Source organism: Geotrypetes seraphini, chromosome 5 (genome assembly GCF_902459505.1).
Source record: "Geotrypetes seraphini chromosome 5, aGeoSer1.1, whole genome shotgun sequence".
In the NCBI taxonomy this organism is placed as follows: Eukaryota; Metazoa; Chordata; class Amphibia; order Gymnophiona; family Dermophiidae; genus Geotrypetes; species Geotrypetes seraphini.
Genome location: NC_047088.1, coordinates 94,607,950 through 94,630,616, shown reverse-complemented (window position 1 = coordinate 94,630,616; position 22,667 = coordinate 94,607,950). Strand labels below are relative to the sequence as shown.

The 22,667-nt window shown below is 47.5% G+C and overlaps 1 protein-coding gene across 2 annotated transcripts in view; it reads right to left on the bottom strand.

Moving 5' to 3' along the window:
* The window catches only part of LOC117360945 (sulfotransferase 1C1-like), a 57,672-nt gene that overhangs the window by 11,836 nt on the left and 23,169 nt on the right, over positions 1–22,667 (bottom strand). The window contains exons 3-7 of one of the 2 annotated variants that reach the window (XM_033945618.1): positions 22,454–22,579; positions 11,122–11,219; positions 10,857–10,983; positions 10,622–10,716; positions 9,987–10,161 (exon numbers count right to left, since the gene is read on the bottom strand). In XM_033945618.1, coding sequence (XP_033801509.1) covers positions 9,987–10,161; positions 10,622–10,716; positions 10,857–10,983; positions 11,122–11,219; positions 22,454–22,579 — 621 coding nt within the window. The remainder of the gene's footprint in view (positions 1–9,986; positions 10,162–10,621; positions 10,717–10,856; positions 10,984–11,121; positions 11,220–22,453; positions 22,580–22,667) is intronic. The other variant, XM_033945619.1, reaches the window with a different exon arrangement.

The following is a 22,667-nucleotide window of genomic DNA, read 5'->3' as shown; positions in this document are numbered from 1 at the left end:
ATTTATTTTTCAATTTCTAGTCTTTTAATTTGTTCTGTAACGTGGGTATTGTCCAAGTGCTACAGATTCACTCCTTTGGCGGGAGATCGCAGATTTTACTTAAATATTGTCTGCTTCTGGGGGGTGCCCTGTTAGCTGAAACTGCAGTAAGCCCCCTAGACAGCCTGAAGATCGGATCGGGTCTCCAGATCGGGAGCCATCTTACCCCAGGTTCATCCGCTAAGGGGTAGAGCGCAGGCTGTTGTGGTTCCATGGAGGTATGCCGGGATCGCAGGATTCCCTGCATATTCTGGTCCCCCCCCCACCTGTAAAATCGTAAAATTGCTGTTTTTCCGTGTTCCTTGTGTTTTTCCCAGGCCGTTGTAGGGCAAATAGGCACCCGCAGTGGCCATCTTGGATTTTCATTAAAGTTTTTAAAAGTGTATTTTTTGGACTTAGAAGCTTCGTTTTTCCTCCAAACTTCACATATGGCTTCCTCAGGACAGGAACTGCGGCAGATGGCTGATGGATTCACAGCTGTGTATCACGTGCGCCGCGGCCCACAAGGAGTGTGAACCGTGCGTGAATCCCACACTACCCTCTTCCAGAGAGGCTCTTCCTTCCTCCGATTCCACCGAAGATGCGATTGCAGCATCTGGGATGCCTAAATTGGGCACGGAGGGTGCTTCTACAAAACACAAGTGCAGTTCCGGAGAAAAATCTCATAAATCTTCTAAGCATTACAAATCTGAGTCCCGCAAAGCGGCTCTTGCCACCAGTGACTATTTTCCACCAGAATTTGTGGATGTGAGTATCAGGCTTTTATGAGAAAATGGGCTATGCCTGTCTCTCCCACTCAGACTCCGGTGCAGCAGTCTGTTCCACATGTGGAGTCCAGCATGTCGATTTGTTCATTTTCTGGGGTGCCAGAAGGCCAGCAGCCGGTGCCTGCCATTGCTTCTGTTTTTGTGCCTTAGCTGTCGCATGTTTCTTCGGCAGACTCTGCGGACGTGGCAAACCTAGCAGATCTCAGGGATACCCAGAACAATGGGTTCCGGGACCTGGAGGATGACCAGGCAGTGCGTAGGCTTTTCAAGTCTAGCCACCTGCCCAACCTTATTTTAGAGTCACTGCGGATTCTGAAACTTAATTCAGCCCAAGCGGTTCAGACACAATGTTCTGTCATGAGCTCTAAGCCCCCGAACAATGCGGATTTGTCAGAAATGATTTTGGAGGTCTGGGAGTCCCCGGAGGGTCCCCTGAAGTGTGTTAGGGCAAAGTTGTATCCCATGGCATAGGAGTTCACCAAGCTTTAGTCCCGCCGAAGGTGGATTTGGCTGTGGCTCAGGTCACTAAGTGTACCTCTTTACCCTCTGATGGAAGGGTTGTCCCGAAGGATGTTCAGGACAGAAGAGAGGATTTTGTTCTCAGGTGTCTTTTTGATTCTGCTGCGGCGGCCACTTCCTGGGCATATCACACCAAGCTCTGCAGGCTCCTGAGGAGGCTATCCTTCATGACCTTGACTTCCTGGTATCCGGGGTGAATTATTTGGCAGACATACTCTATGACATCTTGAAAGTTTTTGCTAAGCTGGGAGCTTATTCTATATCCACCTGGCGAATGCTCTGGATTCGCCAGTGGTTGGATGATTCCTCATCCAAGGCTATGCTGAGCAGGTTATCTTTTAAAGGTTCTCTCTTGTTTGGCCAGGGTCTGGATGACCTTATGGCCAGTGTTTAGGACTGTAAGCCTAAGGTGCTCCCTGGCTCTAAGCCTCGCCCGGCCAGGGGTTTGGGACGGCCGAATTTTCGTCCCTACCGGTGTTCTTCACAGTTTGCTGGGCCTCCGGTGACAGGACAGCTTTTCAGAGCTTCCTCGAGACCTCGCTTTGGAGGTGCAGTGCGCCAACAGTTTTCCAATTCCCATCTGTCTACCCCTCCCAAGAGAAAATTATAATGCCAGGTCTCTGGCGGTTCCCCCCTCCCCCCGGATTGGGGGGCGGCTTTCTGCCTTCCTTCCAGAATGGCAGAAGATAACTTCAGACTAGTAGGTCCTCGAGGTTCTCAGGGAGGGCCTTTGACTGCAGTTTTTCAGTCCCCCGCTGGACTTCTGCCTGTCTTCTCCTGTGGGAAACCCAGACAGAGCCAGCAAGTTGTGAGCCATGGTGCGCAGATTGCTGGATCTGGCGGCCATAGAGCCCATTCCGAGCGGAGACTTGGGCTCCAGGAGATACTCGATATACTTCATCGTGCCAAAGAAAGACTCCAAAGATTGCAGGCCTGTTCTGGATCTGAAGGCAGTGAATGCTTTCTTGCAGGTTACATGTTTCTGGATGGAAATGGTGTGTTCCGTTGTGGCAGCAGTGGCGCTCGAGGAGTTTTTGGCTTCCTTGGATCTCATGGAAGCGTACCTCCACATCCCGATTTTTCAGGAGATTCCTGAGATTTCACATTCTAGAGAGACATTTCCAGTTTGCGGTGTTGCCCTTTGGGCTGGCGTTGGCGCCAAGATCCTTCACCATATTCATGGTGGTGGTAGCTGCTCATCTGCGCTCCCTGGGGGTGCTGGTTCATCCGTACCTCAACAACTGGCTGATCAGAGCTCCCTCGCTGGAGGAATGCCGCAAGGGCTGGGTGATCAATCTCAAGAAGAGTCATCTTGAGCCGACGCAGGACTTAGAGTACCTGGGAGTCTGGTTCCATACGGGCAGGAACCAGGTGTTTCTGCTGGAACCCAGGAAGCTCAAGCTTCGGAGTGCCATTTGGGACATGTTGGCGGTTTCAGCCCCAATGGCCTGGCAGTATCTGCAGGTCTTGGGTCTCATGGTGGTGACCATTGATGCGATTCCGTGGGCAAGAGCTCGCCTCTATTCTCTCCAGTTGTCCCTTCTGACTCGGTGGAATCCTCAGCGGGATGCACTAGGAATGAAGTTGCCTTGATTGGCGGTGGTGCGCAGCAGTATGCTGTGATGGTTGAACCCAGTCACTCTGAACAGAGGCCTCCCTCTGCGAGTCTTGGACTGAGTTACTCTGACAATGGATGTGAGTCTTTCCAGTTGGGGAGCAGTTTGCAGGTGTGTGCCGGTCCAGGGCCAGTAGACTGCGCTGGAGAGCAGATGGTCAATCAATCAGCTGGAATTGCGAGCGATCTGTATGGCTCTTCTGAGATTTCGAGGGTGTCTCCACTGAAAGGCCATCCATGTGTTCTCAGACAATGTGACGGCTGTTGCCTATGTCAACCGTCAGGGAGGCACGAGGAGTCACCTGCTGAGCCTGGAGGCTCGGATGCTCTTTGCCTGGACGGAGAGGCATCTGACAGCCTTGTCTGCCGCTCATGTGGCCGGAGTGGACAACATGCAGGCAGACTTCCTAAGTCGTCAGATTATGGACCTAGAACAATGGTCCCTGTCCTAGCTAGTGTTCAGCGCCATAGTGCGCCGGTGGGGTCATCCCAGCTTCGATCTGATGTCATCCTCGGGGAACCGGAAGGTGAACAGGTTCTTCAGCCACTGACGGGAGGTCGGCAGTGAAGGGCTCGACATTCTGATTCAACCTTGGCTTGAAGGGAAACTTCTGTATGTCATTCTCCCGTGGCCTATGATAGGGCATGTTCTTTGCCAGGTGGCCTCTCATGAGGTTCTGGTAATCCTAGCGGCCCCGGACTGGCCCAGAAGACCTTGGTACACAGACCTGGTGCGGTTGAGCTCGGAGAGGGGTCTGCGTCTTCCTTGTCATCGGAGGTTGCTTACACAGGGCCCGATAGCACTTCAAGATCTGGACTGCTTTGGCCCGGCGCTTGAATGCATGGCCTTGAAGGCTATGGGCTACTCTTCTGCGGTCATCACTACGCTCCTTCAAAGCAAGAGGAAATCAACTGTGTTGGCCTACGCGAAAGCCTGGAGGTGCTTTCAGGCTTGGTGTGCGGGGGGTTCAAGTGGACCCTTTGGCCTCATTGGTGGCACATTTATTGGACTTCCTGTAGGCTGGCCTCAGGAAGGGTCTGGTGGTTGCGGGACTGTCGTGTTTGGGCCCCTCTTCTCTCAGGGGGTTCTCTGCTGTCTCACCCAGACATTATGTGCTTCTTACGGGGAGCAGGGAGGCTGAGGCCTCTCTTGAGACTAACTTGTCCTATGTGGAATCTGAATTTGGTTCCCTACGTACTGGCTCGTCCGCCCTATGAACCCCTGGATGGGATTTCTTTGAAAGATCTTACCATCAAGGCTGTTTTTCTCATTGCGGTCACTTCTGCATGGAGAGTGTCGGAGCTTCAGGTTCTATCGTGCAGAGACCCTTTTCTCTGCATCATGGAGTCTGCGGTTATTTTGAGAACAGTGCTTTCCTTTCTTCCAAAAGTGGTTTGCGCCTTCCACATCAACCAGGAAGTTTGGCTGCCTGCCTTTGTTTAGGCAGGCTCCAAGTCTAACGACCTTGTTTTGTGGGCTCTGGATGTGCGGCGTCTCCTTTTGAGATACCTGGAGGCCACAAATGACTTTTGTCTTTCAGACCATCTGTTTGTTTTGGCGGGCCATGTGCGTCGGGGTCGGCTTGCTTCCAAGGCTACCATCTCTCGATGGATCCATGCTGCCAGTCCCGCTGCTTAAGTGTCAGCGGGGAAGAAACCTTCCCTTGGGGTGATAGCTCACTCTACCAGAGGAATGCCTTCTTCGTGGGCTAAATCCCGTACGGTCTCACCTGAAGAAATTTGTAGGGCAGCCACTTGGATCTCTCTTCATACCTTTACCAAGTTTTACTGACTTGAAGTGGCAGGTAAGCATGAATAAAGCTTTTGGGGCTTCATTCCTGGCAGCGGGTGCATTGAGTCCCCTGATGTGTTGGGACTGCTTTGATAAGTCCCTATGGTGAAGCTTCCAGAGGTTATTGTACAAGAATGAAAAATTAGGTTACTCACCTCTGCTAATATTCTTTCTTGTATATAGCCTCTGGAAACTTCACGTCCACCCGTCTATTCTGTCCGATTCGCAGGTCGCCTGCCAGTAACTGGTAAACTGGATTTCTGTCTTTGACCAGCCTCACTAAGAATCACGAATATCCTTTTATGTAAGGTTAAGGGGTTAGAGGGGCCCCTAGGTGGTGCCCCTTCTGATCTTCAGGCTGTGCTTCCTTTAGTGAAACGTTACTCAGTTTTGCAGTTTATAAATGTTCAAATTTATTGTTCCACTAATTTTGGCTTTTTTTGGCATTCATTGATTATGTATTTGTTTAATATGAGCAGAACTGACTTGTAGTGGGGAGTTCCCGCACCCCTCTTTCTGTGCTTGTGTTTCCTGTTTGTGCTAGATCTACCTGGCTTTGCTACCAACTAAGCATCATGGGAAGTATCCAGGGAAGGTGTCCTTGGAGGAGATAAAATTTAATTGAACCCTGCAGCCAAGGCTGGAAAGGATGCAAGACCCTATGGTGAAGCTTCCAGAGGCTATATACAAGAAAGAAAATTAGCAGAAGTGAGTAACCTAATCTTTCGTTCTTCTGTGGCATCTCTTCTGGTTCAGGTGGCTTCCTTGTTTTAGATCCCAGGATCATCGGTCCTCATTGGCGTCTCTTCCTGATGTCATTAGATTTCTGAAGGGGGCTCTTCATATCAGATCACCGGTTCAGCAACCTTTCCCTTCCTGGGACCTTAACCTGGTGCTGTCTACCTTACCAAGGCCCCTTCAGGAGATTTCCCTCTTGGACCTGACTCTCATGACCATTTTTCTGGTTGCTGGTACTTCAGCATGATGGGTGTCAGACCTATAGGCTTTTTCTTACAGAGACCCATTTCTCTGTATCTTGGAGACTGGGGTTTTCCTACAGGTGGTTCCTTCCTTCTTGCTGTAGGTGGTTTTAGCTTTCCATGTTAATCAGGAAGTGCGTTTGCCTGCCTGTCAGCTAGAGAATGACAAGGGGAAAAATTCTGTCCCCATCACTGCCCCATCCCCGGATCACCATCCTCTTCACCGCCCAGTCCCTGTCTCTGCCATCCTCTTCACCACCCTGTCCCTTTCACCGCCCTGTCCCCGCAGCATCCATACAAGCCTCAGTACTTCAATATTTAGCTTATTCCTTCCTTATAAATCAAAGTTCTGGCTGCTGAACTAGAGAAAGAGATGTCTATCTGGCAGGGCTTTGTTTATAAATTTTTATAAACACAATTAATATACTACTTTATCCTAAAGCAAAATAAATAAATAAATAGAAATTTTTTTTCTACCTTTGTTGTCTGGTTTCTGCTCCCCTCATTTTCTCATTCAATTCCTTCCATCCACTGTCTGCTGTCTCTATGCGCCTTCTATTTGCTCTGTTACTCTGCCTCTCCCTTCACCCCCCACCCAATTGGTCTGGCACCCATCTTCTTCCCTCCGCTTCCCCATAGTCTGGCATCTCTGTCTTCTTCCCTTTCAGTGTCTTCTCCCCACTCTCTGTTCCCCATTTCCCTTCAGCGTCTTCTCCCCACTCTCTCTTCCCCATTTCCCAGCATCTTCTCCCCACTCTCTCTTCACCATTTCCCAGCATCTTATCCCCACTCTCTCTTCCCCATTTCCCAGCGTCTTCTCCCCACTCTCTCTTCCACATTTCCCAGCATCTTCTCCCCACTCTCTCTTCCCCATTTCCCAGCGTCTTCTCCCCTCTCTCTTCCCCATTTCCCAGCGTCTTCTCCCCACTCTGTCTTCCCCATTTCCCAGCGTTTCTCCCCACTCTCTCTTCCCCATTTCCCAGCATCTTCTTCCTACTTTCTCTTCCCCATTTCACAGCGTCTTCTCCACTTCCCAGCGTCTTCTACCCTCTCTTTCTTCCTCAGTTCCCTTCAGGCTGGTTCAGCGTCTTCTCCTCTCCATCCCCCCACCTCCAGCACCCTTCCAGTAGCTCCCTCCCGCCAGCCAGCCGTGCATCTCCCTCCCTCCCTTTCCCTTACCTTCTCTTTATGGCGAAACTGGCGATTTCTATAAGGCTATGTGCTGTATTACAGACGGAGCTTTGAAGTCGCATCACGTTGCCTGCTGGAAAAGTCTCTTCCGATGCAACCGGAAACAGGAAGTTATGTCAGAGGAGACTTCCAGCAGGCAACGCAACGCGACTTCAAGGTTCCAGCTGTAATACAGCGCATAGCCTTATAGAAATCGCCAGTTTCGCCACAAAGAGAAGGTAAGGGAAAGGGAGGGAAGGTAGGGAGATGCACGGCCGGATGGCCGGCGGGAGAGAGGGGGCTGCCAGACCGCACATTCGTTCACCACGCGTGCTCATCATTCACTGCTCCAAGGGGTGGTGAATGGCCTTGTCCCTGATCTCGCGGTGACCTTTTTTTTGGTCACTGTTTCGGCGGGTTACCCGTGGCTAGCCGCGGGTAACAACCACCATGTCATTCTCTACTTTCAGCCTACTGATTCCAAGATGCAAGATTGTCTGTTGCAGAAACTGGATGTGCGCAGAGTGCTTCTGCAATCTCTGGAGGTCACTAACAAGCTCCATCTCTCTGTCCGTCTGTTTATGCTGGCTCATTTGGTTCGATGGGGCACTCCCACTTCCAAGGCTACGATTTCCAGCTGGATCAGTAGGGCTATTTTGTCAGCCTACATTCTTTCTGGGAAACAGTCCCCTGTTTCTATTAAGGTGCATTCTACCAAGAGTATGGCTTCTTTGTGGTCCACAGCTAGAGATGTCTCCCCTGCAAAGATTTGCAGGATGGCAATGTGGTCTTCTCTTCAAACATTTGCCAAGTTCTACAACGTGGTTGTGGTGGCAAGACAGGACTTTGCCTTTGGGGTCCTCAGTCTTGAGGGTCGGCGCAGCAAGCCCGCCCTAGCTTTTTGGGGACTGCTTTTGTACATCCCATCTGCCTAGAATGACTCACTTATTGCACTGGAAAAAGAGATTATGTATTTACCCTGATAAGTTCTTTTCCAGTTGATAGGTGAGACATTCTAGGCTCCCGCCCAGTCCTTCCTGCACCTGTCTACAGTTTCAATCTGTTTATGCTTCTCCAAGTTGATTCTTAGACACCTGTTAGCCCTTGGGGGCTGGGAGAAATACTGTATATATGTTCCAGCTTTATCTGGGAGTAATTTTGAGCTCCTTTGAAGCATTACTGTCAGATTTACTTCTTGAGCAGAACAATTTGTTGCCAAGCCTGTTGTTACAGGTGCCTCTACTTCACATGTATTGGGTGGCTCTCAGTGCTTGGGTACTAATTGTAGGTGGTGCTAAGGAGCCCAGTGAAGTACATCAGAGGCAAAAGGAAAAATTTGGTGTGGATTCCTTCTGCAGATGCATGAGGCTATAGGGGTATTACTCATCTGTCTAGAGCAGGGATCTCAAAGTCCCTCCTTGAGGGCCGCAATTCAGTCAGGTTTTCAGGATTTCCCCAATGAATATGCATTGAAAGCAGTGCATGCACATAGATCTCATGCATATTCATTGGGGAAATCCTGAAAACCTGACTGGATTGCGGCCCTCAATGAGGGACTTTGAGACCCCTGGTCTAGAATGTCTCACCTATCAATCTCATTATGCACAGTATTTTCAGGAATGACACTTTGGGGCCGATATTCAGAATGATTTAAATAGGCCAGAGAGGCTCTGGCCCACTTAAATCGCCAATCAGTGACCAAACGCTGATATTCAGGGGCATTAAGTTAGACAGTGTCACTGAACATCGGCTCTGACCAGCCCCCCCCCAAAAAAAAGTGAACTGGTCACAGGTGGCACTGGGGTGGAGCTGGGGCTTATATAGGCCCTGGCTGAATATTGGGTTGGGGCCCACATAAGTATTTTCTGTTTTTAAATTAAAAATAAAACCTGGCATTCCCAATTCCCTTCCCAATCCCCACCCCCTACCAAGGATGCTTTCTTTACCCCCAGCCAGACCGGCCCTTCCCCATCCTACCTATTCCGCTGCCTAGGCAGGCCTCCCCCTGGGCCTACCTAAATAGCTGGTGATCCAGAAGAGGTCTTCAGCGGCAGAAAACCAACACCCTTGCTCCTGCTTCCTCTTTCAGTATGGCTGCCGTGACCTCTTGCAGCAACTTGCAGTACTACACAAAGTAAAAGTCATAGCAGCCATTTTGAAAGGCTGCTGCGAGGGGGGGCTGCACTCCTTTCCATGAAGATCCCTGCTGGTCCACCAGGTATTTAGGTAGGCCCAGGGAGGCTGGCATGGAGAACAGAGAGCGTATCATGGGCGGGGGGGAGGGGGGGCAGGGTTGGAAGGAGGATTGAGGGCTCCAGATTTTATTTTTTTAATTAAAAAACAAAAAATACTTATGTGGATCCTGGCCTGATATTCAAATAGGGCCTGTATAAGCTCTGGGTGGCCACGCCGCCCAGACTTAGCCCCCAATATTCAGCGCCGGTGCCAGTCATGGTGCGGCACTGAATGTTGGGGGCTAAATCAGCTGGTGATGGTAAGCGTTTTTTAAAAAAATACTGACCATTGCTGGCTAAATATCGGAAGATTTATCCATGCTCTCTGGCACACAGGAATATTGGGCATGACACTTTATTCATGCTCTCAAGGAAGCACCATTTGAGGCTGCCTGGTGAGCAGAGCTGCCAAGTTTACCAGTTACAAAAAGGAAACTTTTTGACTGGTCCTGATATTGACCTTATCTCCCAAAGTAGGGCAGTGCTTGTAGTTCTTGACTATCCATTGAAAACAGTGCTGAATGCATCAGGATGAAGTTGTTAGAAATACAGGACTGGTCTAAAATCCTCCTTCTGAAACTGAGTAACTTGACAGCTCTGGGTGATGCTTTACTTCCAAGCAGAGAGCAGTGGAGGAGATGACATGGCAAATGCAGTCTGAATGGAAGAATGATTTCTCTGTCCCTGATAGCTTAGCGCTGAGAACTCTTGTCTTGAGGCAGTAATGTATTTGTTTTCCTCATAATTCATTCCCCTCAGGAGTGATGCTTCCAGTTACACCCCCATTCCCACTGGACATTATTGCTGTGTTCTCTGCTTATTTCTAGCCTGAGCAGGGGTGAGAAGTGTCTCAAGCCTAGCAGATGTCACCTTTCCTTATGAATGGAGAGATGGAGTGATCGATCGAGGGAAGAAAGGTATAGTTGGTCATAGGATTTTCTTTCATAGCTTGAAAGGAGGTGTGTCGAATGATCTTCTCTATAACTTCCTCCCTGAGATCTTTCTCCAGGAATTTCATCACCTTCTGAATCTCACGGGCAAGATCCTATCAAAGAAAGAGAGAAGGACAAATAACCACCCATCAGCTGGGGTGATAAACAAAAACGTACCAGATGAGAGATTAAGCCAGTGGTGAACTTCTTTCTTTCCCCTCCCCCCTTTAGTGGGGTGAACCTGTCTCAAACCAATACCCTTCATTCCATTTTCTTGCTCTTACTATGCTTGTCCCTGTGATCCATGCGGACCAATGATGTCAGATCCTCTTCACTTGGTAAATGGGGGCGGCTAATGCTTTTCCTGGCAAATTGACCCAACAGATCACCAACACTGCCTCCTTCCCTTTGGACCTTGCAGGCCACTGATGTAAAAAGGTTCAATGTTGGTGACCTGGCACAAAATCACCACTGCCCCTCAGAAAAATCAGTGCAAGAGAGACAGGAAAATCACGTGGAGCAGTTGGTTTGTCTGAGAAATCACTTCTAGGGCATGTCCTCCATGCTTCTTACCGCCTTCATGTCCTCATAGAATAAATATAAGATGCGTTGACGTTCTTTTGCCTTCCACCATCCTTTCACATGATCATGCCATGGGCCCCAGGGCACTGAAAGAGGGCAGGAGAAAGAAGAGAGTCGGTGGCTCTCTGGTCCTATGATTGATGCTGCAGTATCATCTTTTAGCACTTATGCCAAATCTCTCCACAGATGAGAGAGATGAAACCAGATCCCAGTCATAAGCACTCACCTTCTCCTGCCAGGAACTTCTCAAAATACTCTTGCCAGGTGCCCGGATCTGGAAGCATTTTGTTCATTCTCTGGAAATGATAGTATGAGACCAGACTGTCTTTGGCATTTCGAGCAATGTAAATTATCTAAGGGATAAAAGTAGGGAAAATGGAAGAGATGATGATACCTTTCCTTCTGTGTATATACTGTAGTTGTTGTGGAGTGAATATTTGGGCAGACCCTTCTTTACCATTTCTCTTCTCAGCACTCTTCTTACTTCTTACCTTACAGTCCTTCTCCCAGAAGGATGGGGGCACCAGCTGTACAGGGAGATGAGTCTTTAGAATCCTTGGAGGGGGCATTGCCTCTGCCAGCTTTAGACCTGAAGAAGAAATCTTGAGACATTGATTTATGCCATGCCTTTACAGAAACCCTAGCAGGCATGGAGCTCTCAGAGTACCACTATCCCTAGTAAAAAGGAAGGGGGGTCACCTAAAGAGGTTCAGGATGCCTGTCAGAAAATCTCTTAACTAAGGGTCTGATTCATTAAAGTCAGCGATCGTTGCTAAACCTGTTTTCACAGATTTAGCGACGATCTCTGCTGTCCAACCGATTCACAAAGCTGCACATTACATGCTTTCCCCCTCAATTGCCCATTTCCTGATCCGGCCATGCAAATTTGTAAAACCCGATGAAAAATAGCTAAGCGATTGATTCACTAAAATTTGCTTGGCTATTTGGCATCGAGTTTTACGATCCTAAAACCTGACTGCAGGTGTTTTGAAAGGTCTGCCTGTTTTGTGTTTTTCATTTTTCTTTCCCATGGCACAGATATTTTGCGTGAATTACACACGAAAAATATCTGCCCCTTAAAAAAAAAAAAAAAAGAAGGGGGAAGTGACATCACTGGGCTGAATGGACGGATGACTGCTCAGCTCCTTATGCCTTGATCATTATTTTCAAGTTTAACCCTCTCTAAATCGCGTTTTCAACCCACTTTAGCGTTGGTTTGGTTGTTTTTATCTTGTAGCATCTGCTACTACCATTATGGCTCACTCTGCCCGCAAAACGCTGAAAGATTTCGCGTTTGGACCGCTACACGTGGAGGCCTCTAAGATGGCACCATCCGGGAGCAGCTTGCTTGCTCTGTCGCTTGTGAATGATACAGTTGAAGAGGATTCTTCTACTTCCCCGCCTGATCCTTTGTTGGAGGTGCGGGAGCTCTTTAAAAAAATTTGCACAGATATGAAGGGGCTTCGAGGCGAGTTTACAACTCTGGCCAAAGATCTTCGTGCTGAATTGGCGGCACTTGGTAATCGTGTGGGGGAGGTGGAAACTTCCTTGGAGAATCAACGTGCTGAGCTGGCTATCGTGGATTCCCGCACAAAATATTTACAAACGCAACAGGTCTATATTTATGACAAACTGGAAGACCTAGAAAATAGGAACCGACGATCCAATTTAAGAATTTGGAGTATACCTGAGTCTGCTGAGTATCAGAACTGTGAGAAGGTAGCGCAACAAATCACATTATTACTTCTGGATGCAGACTCGGAAGCTTGATCTGAAGCGGACATACATATAAAACATGCTCATAGAGCCTTAATTTCTCCCCAGGGTAACAAGCCTAGAGATATCATGGTGTGCTTTAAAGATTTTAAACTTAAGGAAGCTATTTTGCCGAAGGCCAGGTCTCTCCCTGTACTTACCTGGGGCTCAGTGGAATTTGAACTGTATCAAAATCTGTCTGCTGTTAACTTTGCACAGGCGGGCAGAATTGAAACCTATGCTACGTTACTTAATTGAGCAAAAAATTAAATATAGATGGCGTCATCCCTTTCCCCTTCTTTTTTATCTGGAGGGCTCTCTGTGTATGGTGAGATCACTGCTGGAGGCATCGCAGATTTCTCCTGAAGTTCAATTTGGGGAGTCTTCTTCCTCTTCACCTGACCAGATGGCTGCTGTTCGCCCTCACGGGCCTGGACTTTCGCAACTTCAATGGCAGCGTACTCATCGGGAGGGTGGCCATCTGAAACGTCAATCGTTGGATCCGGAGCAGAGTCTACCCTCAGGCACCTGAAGAGACTGGTTTATTGGGGGATTTGCCTTGTTACTCTGTGTGTAGCATTTCTTGAGCAGTATTGGTTGATATAATTTTTTTGCTGTGAGACCTAAATTTGGGGATGATTCCTTTGCATGTGGGTTGAAGTTTTTGCTCTCGATGGGTTTTTCAGAGAGGGTTTTTTTCTTTTCTCTTGAACCCCAGCCTATTTGGCTAGTGGGCTCCTCAATTTGGGAGGGTAAATAGAGAGGGGCCCTTCCCTTCTAGGATCGCAGGAGTGTGCTGGTTTCTTTCTTTAGTACTCTCTTGTGTGGGATTACTGGATGGGTGGGGGTGGGGGGGTGTGCTGGGATTTTTTTTGTGTGCTTTTTGGGGGGGTTAATGAAGCTGTCTGTGTTTGAAATTTTGCTATGTCAGTGACTGTATGTGTACGTTGAAATTTGTGTCCCTTAATGTGTGAGGGCTTAATATCTGATGAAATGTGTGGTGCAGTGGTTGGATCTACAGCCTCAGCACCCTGGGGTTGTGGGTTCAAACCCCACGTTGCTCCTTGTGACCCTGGGCAAGTCACTTAATCCTCCATAGCCCCAGGTACGTTAGATAGATTGTGAGCCAGAGAGGGAAAATGCTTGAGTACCTGATTGTAAAAACCGCTTAGATAACCTTGATAGGCGGTATATAAAATCCTAATAAACTTGAAACTTGATCTCCTTTATAAGGAATTGACACGTCATCGGGCTCAAATTGTATTTTTACAGGAGACTTACCTGCTGCCTAAGCATGAGCATATGTTGCGTCCTCCTGGGTTTTCTCATATTTATTTTGCTCGGAATCAACAGGTTAAAAAAACTAAGGGGGTTGCTATTCTCATTCATAATAGTGTGCAAGCTCAAGTGCTGAAAGAAGTGCGAGATGTGGAGGGACGCTATATATTGCTTTGTATCTTTTTTGCTGATCAGGTATATACTCTTTGTAACTGTTATGCTCCTAATTCAGGACAGGGGGAATTTTTCGCACGCCTTGACGACACTCTTTAGCCATATGTTGAGGGTCTCTTGCTTCTGGGAGGAGATTGCAATCTGGTCCTAGACCCCGTTTATGATAGCTCTTCCCGTAAGTCCTCAGTTGCGCCAGCTGATCATCAGGGATTACATACATTGCTTCTACATTGGGGACTCCAGGATGTTTGGCGTTTTAAACATCCTGGAGAACGAGATTATACCTATCATTCATAACATAGATTCTTGTATAGATTACTGGTTTGGGGATGGGACGTTGGGTTGCTCTGTCCAGTGGTGTGAGATTCACTCTACTACTTTGATGGATCATGCTGCTTTAAGTTTGACCCTAGGGGAAGCAGGCCAGCCCTGCCCGGTGGTGTCTTGGCGGTTTAATGATAGTTTATTGGCGCTGCTGTGACACAATTGGCTAAGGATATTACAGAATATCTTGAATTGAATGATATTAATGGTATTGATCCCATTTTGTTATGGGAAGCTATAAAAGCTGTCCTTAGGGGGAAAGTTATTGCTTTGCAAGCCCATGTTAAAAAAGAAAAATCGAGACAGGAATTTTCCGTTCTTGAGTCCCGACTTAAGGGATGTCGTGGGTCGGTCCCAAGATAATGCTCAGTTAGCTAAACTACGTTTAGATTTGAAGGATCTGGAATTGGCTAATATTGAGGTAGCCCTACGGAAGACACGTCAAGAATATTTTGAATATGATGATCATGGCAGTAAGCTCTTGGCACAAAAGTTGAAAATTCAAGCCACTAGAAATAATATTTCTCACATTGTTAATTCTGTGGGGGTCTGTTGTACCTCGATACAAGATATGGGGCATGCTTTTTTGCAGTTCTATCAGGAACTATATCAGAGGGATCCGGCTTTCTGGGAATCGGAAATTGTGGCATATTTAGATCAGATTCCCTTGGAGAGGTTGACTGAGGGGGAAACTACCCGTCTTTACGACCTATCACTGCGGCTGAGGTTAAGGAGGTTATTCAATCTCTCTCTTTGAACACTGCCCCTGGATTGGATGGCTTTTCTAATAAATTTTACAAAACTTTTCAGCAATTATTGATACCGGTTTTAGTTCGGGTGTTTAATCATTTCGATGTGACTCATCCGCTGCCCTGGCGGACTTCAGCAGTAACATTGATTTATAAGCAAGGTAAAGATCCCTCTTCTTGTGCATCATATAGGCCGATCTCGTTGCTTAATGTTGATTATAAAATCTTTACTAAAGTTTTGGCTTTGAGATTACAGACCTATATGCTGCGATTAATTCATATTAATCAAGCTGGCTTTATTTCCCAATGACAGACGTTTGATAATATTAAGTCTGCTTTACATTTGATGTGGTATGTTCGGCAAGAGGGCTCCCCCGCTTTGGTCTTATCCCTGGACGCTGAAAAAGCGTTTGATCGGGTGAGTTGGGTGTATTTATTTGCAGTTTTGTGTAAAATGGGTTTTGGTCACCGCTTTTATGAGTGGCTACAGCTGCTGTATGATACCCCGCAACATGAAATACCTTACCTCATTATATAAGAGAAGAAAATGACTTAAGTCGCTTTAAAGGCAATCTGAAGAGTTTTCTTTTTAAAGACGCTTTTAATCTTTATCTATGCTTAAAGTTCATTTTAGTCCTTTCTTATTTTTTACTTTCCCCCTCCCTATTGTCCTCTCCATTCATGTCTTCTCCTATATTCTAATAAATACAATTGTAGTTCTGCCCTTCTTACCTTATGTATCTGTTAGTCTGTAAGTCTGTCAGTTAAACCCATTATATTTAATGACTAAATTGGTATTTGCTTATACCTTTTTTAAAATTTGTAAATCGCTTAGTAAAGTAAATAAGCGATTCATCAAGTCAAAATAAAACTTGAAACCCCACTTTCCAGATTCAAACTTAATGGGACATTGCTGCCTACTATTACCCTGGAATGAGGGACTCATCAGGGTTGTACCCTCTCTCCCTTGCTCTTTGCACTATCTATGGAACCTTTTGCGAGTCGGATTTGACACCGGGAGGAGATTAAGGGGATTTGTTTGGGTACCCAGCATTATTAAATCTTTTTGTATGCTGATGATATCGTACTCCTTTTGTGTGATCCGGAATGTTCTTTGCCAGTAGTAGTTCAGGAATTGGATACTTTTGGCCCCCTCTCAGGCTTTCGAGTCAATATGACCAAATCGGAAATTTTAAATCTCACTCTGCAGAAACCTGCAATTCAGCATCTGCAGTCTGTCTTTCCTTTTTTCCTGGGGTTTTATTACCTATTTAGGAGTCAATCTCACCACAGACCATACTCATTTGTATTGATTTAATTTTCCAGTGCGCCTACATGCTTTGAGGATCTAGAGCGTTGGGAGGGGTTGAATCTTAGCTGGATTGGCAGAGTGTCGGCTATTAAAATGATGCTTCTCCCACAATTGCTCTATGTTTTTTTGGCTCTTCCCATTGCATTGCCAGATGCTTTTTTTCGTTCATTGTTGCGTAAGGTTTTTTCTTATATCTGGCAGAAAAAGCCACCACGATTTCGCCGGGGTATTCTGTATAAACCTAAATTGGAAGGGGATATGGGGATCCCTAACTTTCGGCTTTATTACCAGGCTGCTTTGTTACAGGAAGTAGTTATGTGGGTTACTTATGAGGACCGGCCGTGGATTCATATGGAACAGAGCTTTCTCCCCAGGATTTCTCTAAAGATGCTGCTATGGGTCAGGGCCGCCATCAGAGCAGTACTACCAGTCCTGCATTCAGGGGCCCGGAGCCGACAGGGGACCCGGGCTCCCCAGGGTCCTAGGCCACAGTTCTTCAACCGCCGGGCCCAGAGGCGTACCTGGGGGGGGGGGGGGAAGTCCGCCCCAGGTGCACAGGAGAGAGCTGGACGGGGGACCCGCGGAGTTCAATACATCTCGAGCCGCGAGGCTCGTCTTCTGTTCCTATCTGCCCTGCCGCTCACATATAGTCGATCGGAAGTGTTCCCGGATGTCAGCGCTGACGTCGGAGGGAGGGCTTAAGCAAAGCCTGCCCTCCGACATCAGCGCTGACGTCAGAGAATACTTCCGGTTGGCTATTTGTGCGTGGCAGGGCAGGCAGGAAACAGGAGACAAGCCTCTCGGCTCGAGCTCCGTTTTGCTCAGAAAGTTGCAAAGATGGGCTGGGAGGCAAACGCGGAACACAAAAGGGGGAGGGAGTGCGTTTTGGACACAAGGCATGAACTTGGGAGAGAAGAAGGGAGGGAAAGAGATGCTGAGGTGGGGGATGGAATGGGTTTTTGGACACAGAAGGCATGAACTTGGGAGAGAGGAAGGGAGGGAAAGAGATACTGAGGTGGGGGATGGAATGGGTTTTTGGACACAGAAGGCATGGACTTGGGAGAGAAGGGAGGGAAAGAGATGCTGAGGTGGGGGATGGAATGGGTTTTTGGACACAGAAGGCATGAACTTTGGAGAGAGGAAGGGAGGAAAAGAGATGCTGAGGTGGGGGATGGAATGGGTTTTTGGACACAGAAGGCATGGACTTGGGAGAGAAGAAGGGAGGGAAAGAGATGCTGAGGTGGGGGATGGAATGGGTTTTTGGACACAGAAGGCATGGACTTGGGAGAGAGGAAGGGAGGGAAAGAGATGCTGAGGTGGGGGAGGCAATGGGTTTTTGGACATAGAAGGCATGGACTTGGGAGAGAGGAAGGGAGGGAAAGAGATGGTTGTGTACATGGGGAATAGAAGAAAGGAGAATTTTTGGTCATAGGGAGGGAGTGAGGTACAGATAGTGGCATACCAAGGTGGGGGAGGATGGGGGGGGCAGTCTGCCCCGCCCCACCCCGGGTTTACATGGCCACCCTCCAGTGTTCTCCCTAGGCTGGCAAACTAGGCTCTTTAGCCACTTGAGTGCCACCGCCGCCATCGGGAACAGGCTGGCATCAAGTTCTCCCTGCTTTTCCCTGTGGGGCCGACCAACTCTCGCCACTCGCGTCAATTCTGATGTCGGAGAGGACGTTCTGGGCCAGCCAATCGCTGCCTAGCTGGCCTAGAACGTCCTCTCCGACGTTAGAATTGATGTCGGGTGGCAAGAGTTGGTCAGCCCCGCGGGGAAGAGAAGCAGGGCGAACTCAGCACTGGCCTGTTCCCGATTGCGGCAGTGGCAGCCTATTCCCCAGTGGTGGTGGCAGCATTTTCCCAATGGTGGTGGCATAGGGGAGGGCAGGGAGAAAGAAAGAAAGGGGGGACAGGAAGCCAGAAAGAAAGAAAGGGGGCAGGGTGAAACAAAGAAAAATGGGGCACGGAGAGAGAGAGAAAGACAGACATACAGAACGAAAGAGGGTGTGGAGAGAGAAAGAAAGAAGGGGGCAGGGTGAGAGAGAGAGAAAAACAGACATACAGAAAGAAAGGGGGTATGGAGAGAGAGAGAAAAAGAAAGAAGGGACAGGGTGAAACAAAGAAAAAGTTTGGGGAGGGAATGAGGTCTGGAGGAAAGGAAGCATACAGGAGGTTGAAATAAGGGAAGAAATATTGGATGCACAGTCAGAAGAATAAAGTGCAACCAGAGACTGATGAAATTACCAAAGGTAGGAAAAATGATTTTATTTTCAATTTAGTGATCAAAATGTGTCTGCTTTGAGAATTTATATATGCTGTCTATATTTTGCACTATGGCCCCCTTTTACTAAACCGCAATAGCGTTTTTTAGTGCAGGGAGCCTATGAGCGTTGAGAGCAGCGTGGGGCATTCAGCGCAGCTCCCTGCGCTAAAAACCACTATCGCGTTTTAGTAAAAAGGGAGGGGGAATATTTGTCTATTTTTGTATAGTTGTTACTGAGGTGACAGTGCATAAAGTCATCTGCCTTGACCTCTTTGAAAACCCGCGGAATATAAATGATAATTAACATTTTCTCTGCGTACAGCGTGCTTTGTGTTTTTAAAATTTTATTGTTGGTAGATCATTTTGACTTGGCCACCAAGGTAAGGGGGAGGGAGGGAGGGGAGCTGCTGAAAGACATCTAGTAATCCTTGCAGGCTTGACTGTGCAGAGAATTATTTTTGTAAAATTATGTTTTGTTATGTGACTGACATTATTTAGACTTTAATTTCTATGAATGAATAGAATGAAAATGATAAATTACTTGCTTGTTTTTATGTGCGTGCGCTGAAGGAAAGTGGAGAGAGAGTGGGCTGAGGACGCTGAAGGGAAATGGGGAAGAGAGAGTGGGGAGAAGACGCTGATTTATAAATTGACAATTGTACAGAATATTGTTTCTTTTTTATATTCATCTATAGCTGCATGTTAATGATGTGCTCATATGCACTTATTTATCATCATAACATATACATCATCATTAACATGCAACTGTGGATGTGTAAGGACAGGCTGAAGAGGATGGATGGGAAGGAAGGAAGGTGCACATATCAACATATCGTTTTTAACATGCATGATGCAGTTATAGGCAAGCTGAGGAGGATGGGATCATACAGATGTGTATGTTCAGATATGCGCTCAGATGTGTAGTTTTTTCTGATATATTTATTAAGCTTACAGTATTTATAAAAACACAATTAATACTTGTTACAAAAAATATTGTGCAATTGTGATCTACTTCTGGCCTACACAGGTCAAAAGAAATCCGTAACTGAGATTTTACATTCAAAAGTGAATTATAGCTACTAGCACTATTATTTATTAGTTATTTATTATGCAGATGTTTGTTAGTTTGTTATTAGTTCAGTATTAGACATATGTTAGTTTAGAATAGATAGGTATAGATTAGTTTAGTTTAGGTTAGGTTAGGGCCCTGCTGATAGAGTTTACCTTGACGTGGTTGCAGGCTTACAAATCTTTTGGTCAAAGAGTGCGGCGACAGAGAAAAGTATGTGTGTATTCAGCCCATGGAAGAAGGGGGGAGGGGTCGGAGGGGGGGGAAGGGATGCGTGGGGGGCCCAATAGGATTGCTCAGTAAGGGGCCAAGAAATTTCTGATGGTGGCCCTGCTATGGGTGCATAGTGTTCATTTGCGAATGGCCTTGAAATGGCCTAACCCTTACCTACGGACTGTTTTATCTTGCTGGTTTGTGATTCGTAAGTGAATGTTTCTGGAGCATCAGTATTTTTCTCAAATGGCTATAGTTGCCTGCCTGCTGGTTCTTCAGGTTGGGAGGACGCAGTTCGCCTCAAGTGGATTCCCACGGGCCTTCATACCTTAGCTTTCAAGGGCCTCAGCTTTGGGACGATCACTATGCATCCTTTTGAAATGTTACAGGAGGAATATGGCTTGGTGGCTATGGATTCATTTTTATATACACACTTACAGACTTATCTTTATAAATGGGCCTTTTGGAAGCTTTCGTTAAGTGATACTTGGCTTGAATTAGCTATACGGGCTGGGGTTGGAAGAGGGGGAGTTTCTCGCTTGTATCAGGCTTTATTGAAACGATAATTCCCTATTGATCCCTATAAATTGGCCTGGGTACAAGATATGCCTGTGGGACATAGTTTGCCTAGTGGGGATGCATTATATCGCAAATTGTTGAAATTGACTTTATCTATTAATTTTATAGAAAATGGCTATAAAATGTATTATAGATGGTATTATACCCCCTCCTGGTTATTTTCCATTTTTTCTGAGGGTACGGATCGCTGCTGGCGTGGCTGTGCAAAGAAGGGAGATTTCCTACATATCTGGTGGACATGTCGAACTGTGAGTCTCAAAAAACATTGTTGTATTCTAATGGACTGCTCTCTGCTTAATGTTGGTGTCCCTGGTTTTACTCTTCCTGAGCAGAAAATAGCAGCCTATGTATTTACAGCTGCTCGCTTGGCATTGGCGCAATGCTGGTGTTCTCCCAATATCCCTGGTTTGGCAGCTGTATATTCTCGTTTAGATTACTTGCAACTGATGTCTAAACTGATGACCATGCGCCATAATACGTTGGTTTCTTATTCTAAAATTTGGGACCCTTATGTACGCTGGATATATCTCTCTCCTTAATTTGGCGCAAGGGGTTTGGAGGATTGGCTCGGCCCTTATAGTGCTCTCTTGAGTTGTGTTTTGACCTGTGATGTACACACACTTGTTATTTGTAGTGTTATTTTGGGCTTCTTGGATGGGGGGGTTGGAATGGGTGAATTATTTGGGGGGTTTCTTTTTTTTTTTTTTTTGAGTGTGTTCTTTTGCATTGAACTGAAAAGTTCCTGTACAACAGTTTGTGCTGGGTAATGTTGTTGGGGAGGGGGGGGGAGGGATTTTGCTGTGTTGATTGCTGTACTTTTTGGCTTTTTGTATTGTTTTCATTTTCTTTAAAACAAAAAAAAATCCAGGCAGACCTGTCAAAAAAAACAAAAAACAAAAATCATGTCCCCCCCACCCCTGACATATGCGCACCCCCCGGCATGTGGTGACCCACAAATGGCAGGAGGGATGCCCACCCTCTCCTGCCACCTGATGCTTCCCCCACTGCACTTAAAAATATGGCAGGCGGGATGTCCACTCCCTCCTGCCATTAAGCACCATCGTCTCCCCCATCCGCCCGCTGGCGGAACACCCCCCCGTGCCATACACTTCCCTTCCATGCCAAACACCCTCCATGCCAAAATGGAAGAAGGGATGCCCACCCCCTCCTGCCACCGCAATGCCTACTCCCCTCTCTCCCCTCATCTCTTACCTTGTAGTTGGGAGCAGGAGGAATCGCCAACATCTCCTGCTCCTGCTCCTGCTCCTCCACCCGGCCGCGATGCTACTGGGCCTAAGGCCATGCCTGGTGCATCATGTGCTGCACGGGGAGGGTCCTAAGGCCCTGATTGGCTCAGGCGCCTCAGGCTCCTCCCTTTGGAGGGGCCAGGGCACCTCAGCCAATCAGGGATTTCCTTAGGGAGGAGTCTAAGGAAGTTCCTGATTGGCCATTATTTTGGTGCCGGGGGGTGTGGGCCATGCCAGGAAGGGGGGGGGGGGGCGAGGGCCGTGCTGCATGCATGCAGCATTTAAAAAACAAACCCAACAAAAAAAACGCTGATGGCAGGAGGGAGTTGGTATCCCTCCTGCTTTTTTCTCGGGGGGGGGGGGGGTGGGCAGCTGGGCAGGCAGGAGAGATCGGGGCCTGGGGGGGTTGTCGGGCAGATCTCTCTTGCCTTCTCCCGGACTCTCCTGCTCTCTGCCGCCATTCCACGCAGTGCAGGCCCGCTTTAAAACCAAGGGCATGCACTGCAGGGAACGGCGGCAGAGAGCAGGAGAGTCCGTGAGTAGGTAAGAGAGATCTGGGCTGGGCTGAGCCCTGACAGCAGTGACAGGAGGCTGCTTCTCCTGTCACTATTGTCAGGGTGTGCGCAGGAGCGGGGATCGCTCTGGCCTTGGGTAGGGAGCGTGTAGGGAGCATGCTAACAATCGTCCCCATTTGCATGCAGGCCTTTACTGAATCAGTTGGCCGGCATGCAAATGGAAATGGATCGTGCACGGTTTGGAGGTTTAGTGAATCCTGGCCTGAGTCGCTATCTTTGGTGAATTTGGGCCTAAGTGCAAATGACCTGCTTATTACATGATGCAGAGCAAAGACTAACACTTACCTGAGGGCATAAGTGTACTATGATGCTCAATAAAAGGTTGCCGAAGAATGATGGGTGCCCGCTGACACATCTCTATGTCTCCACCATGGATTATCATATCAACTATCTCTTGAATCCAAGTTGTGCCTGATATATCCAGGGAAAGAAGTTAGGGAGAGATATGTTCTGTTTGATCATTCAGATTTTAATTCTATCACACACTGACTAATGTTAT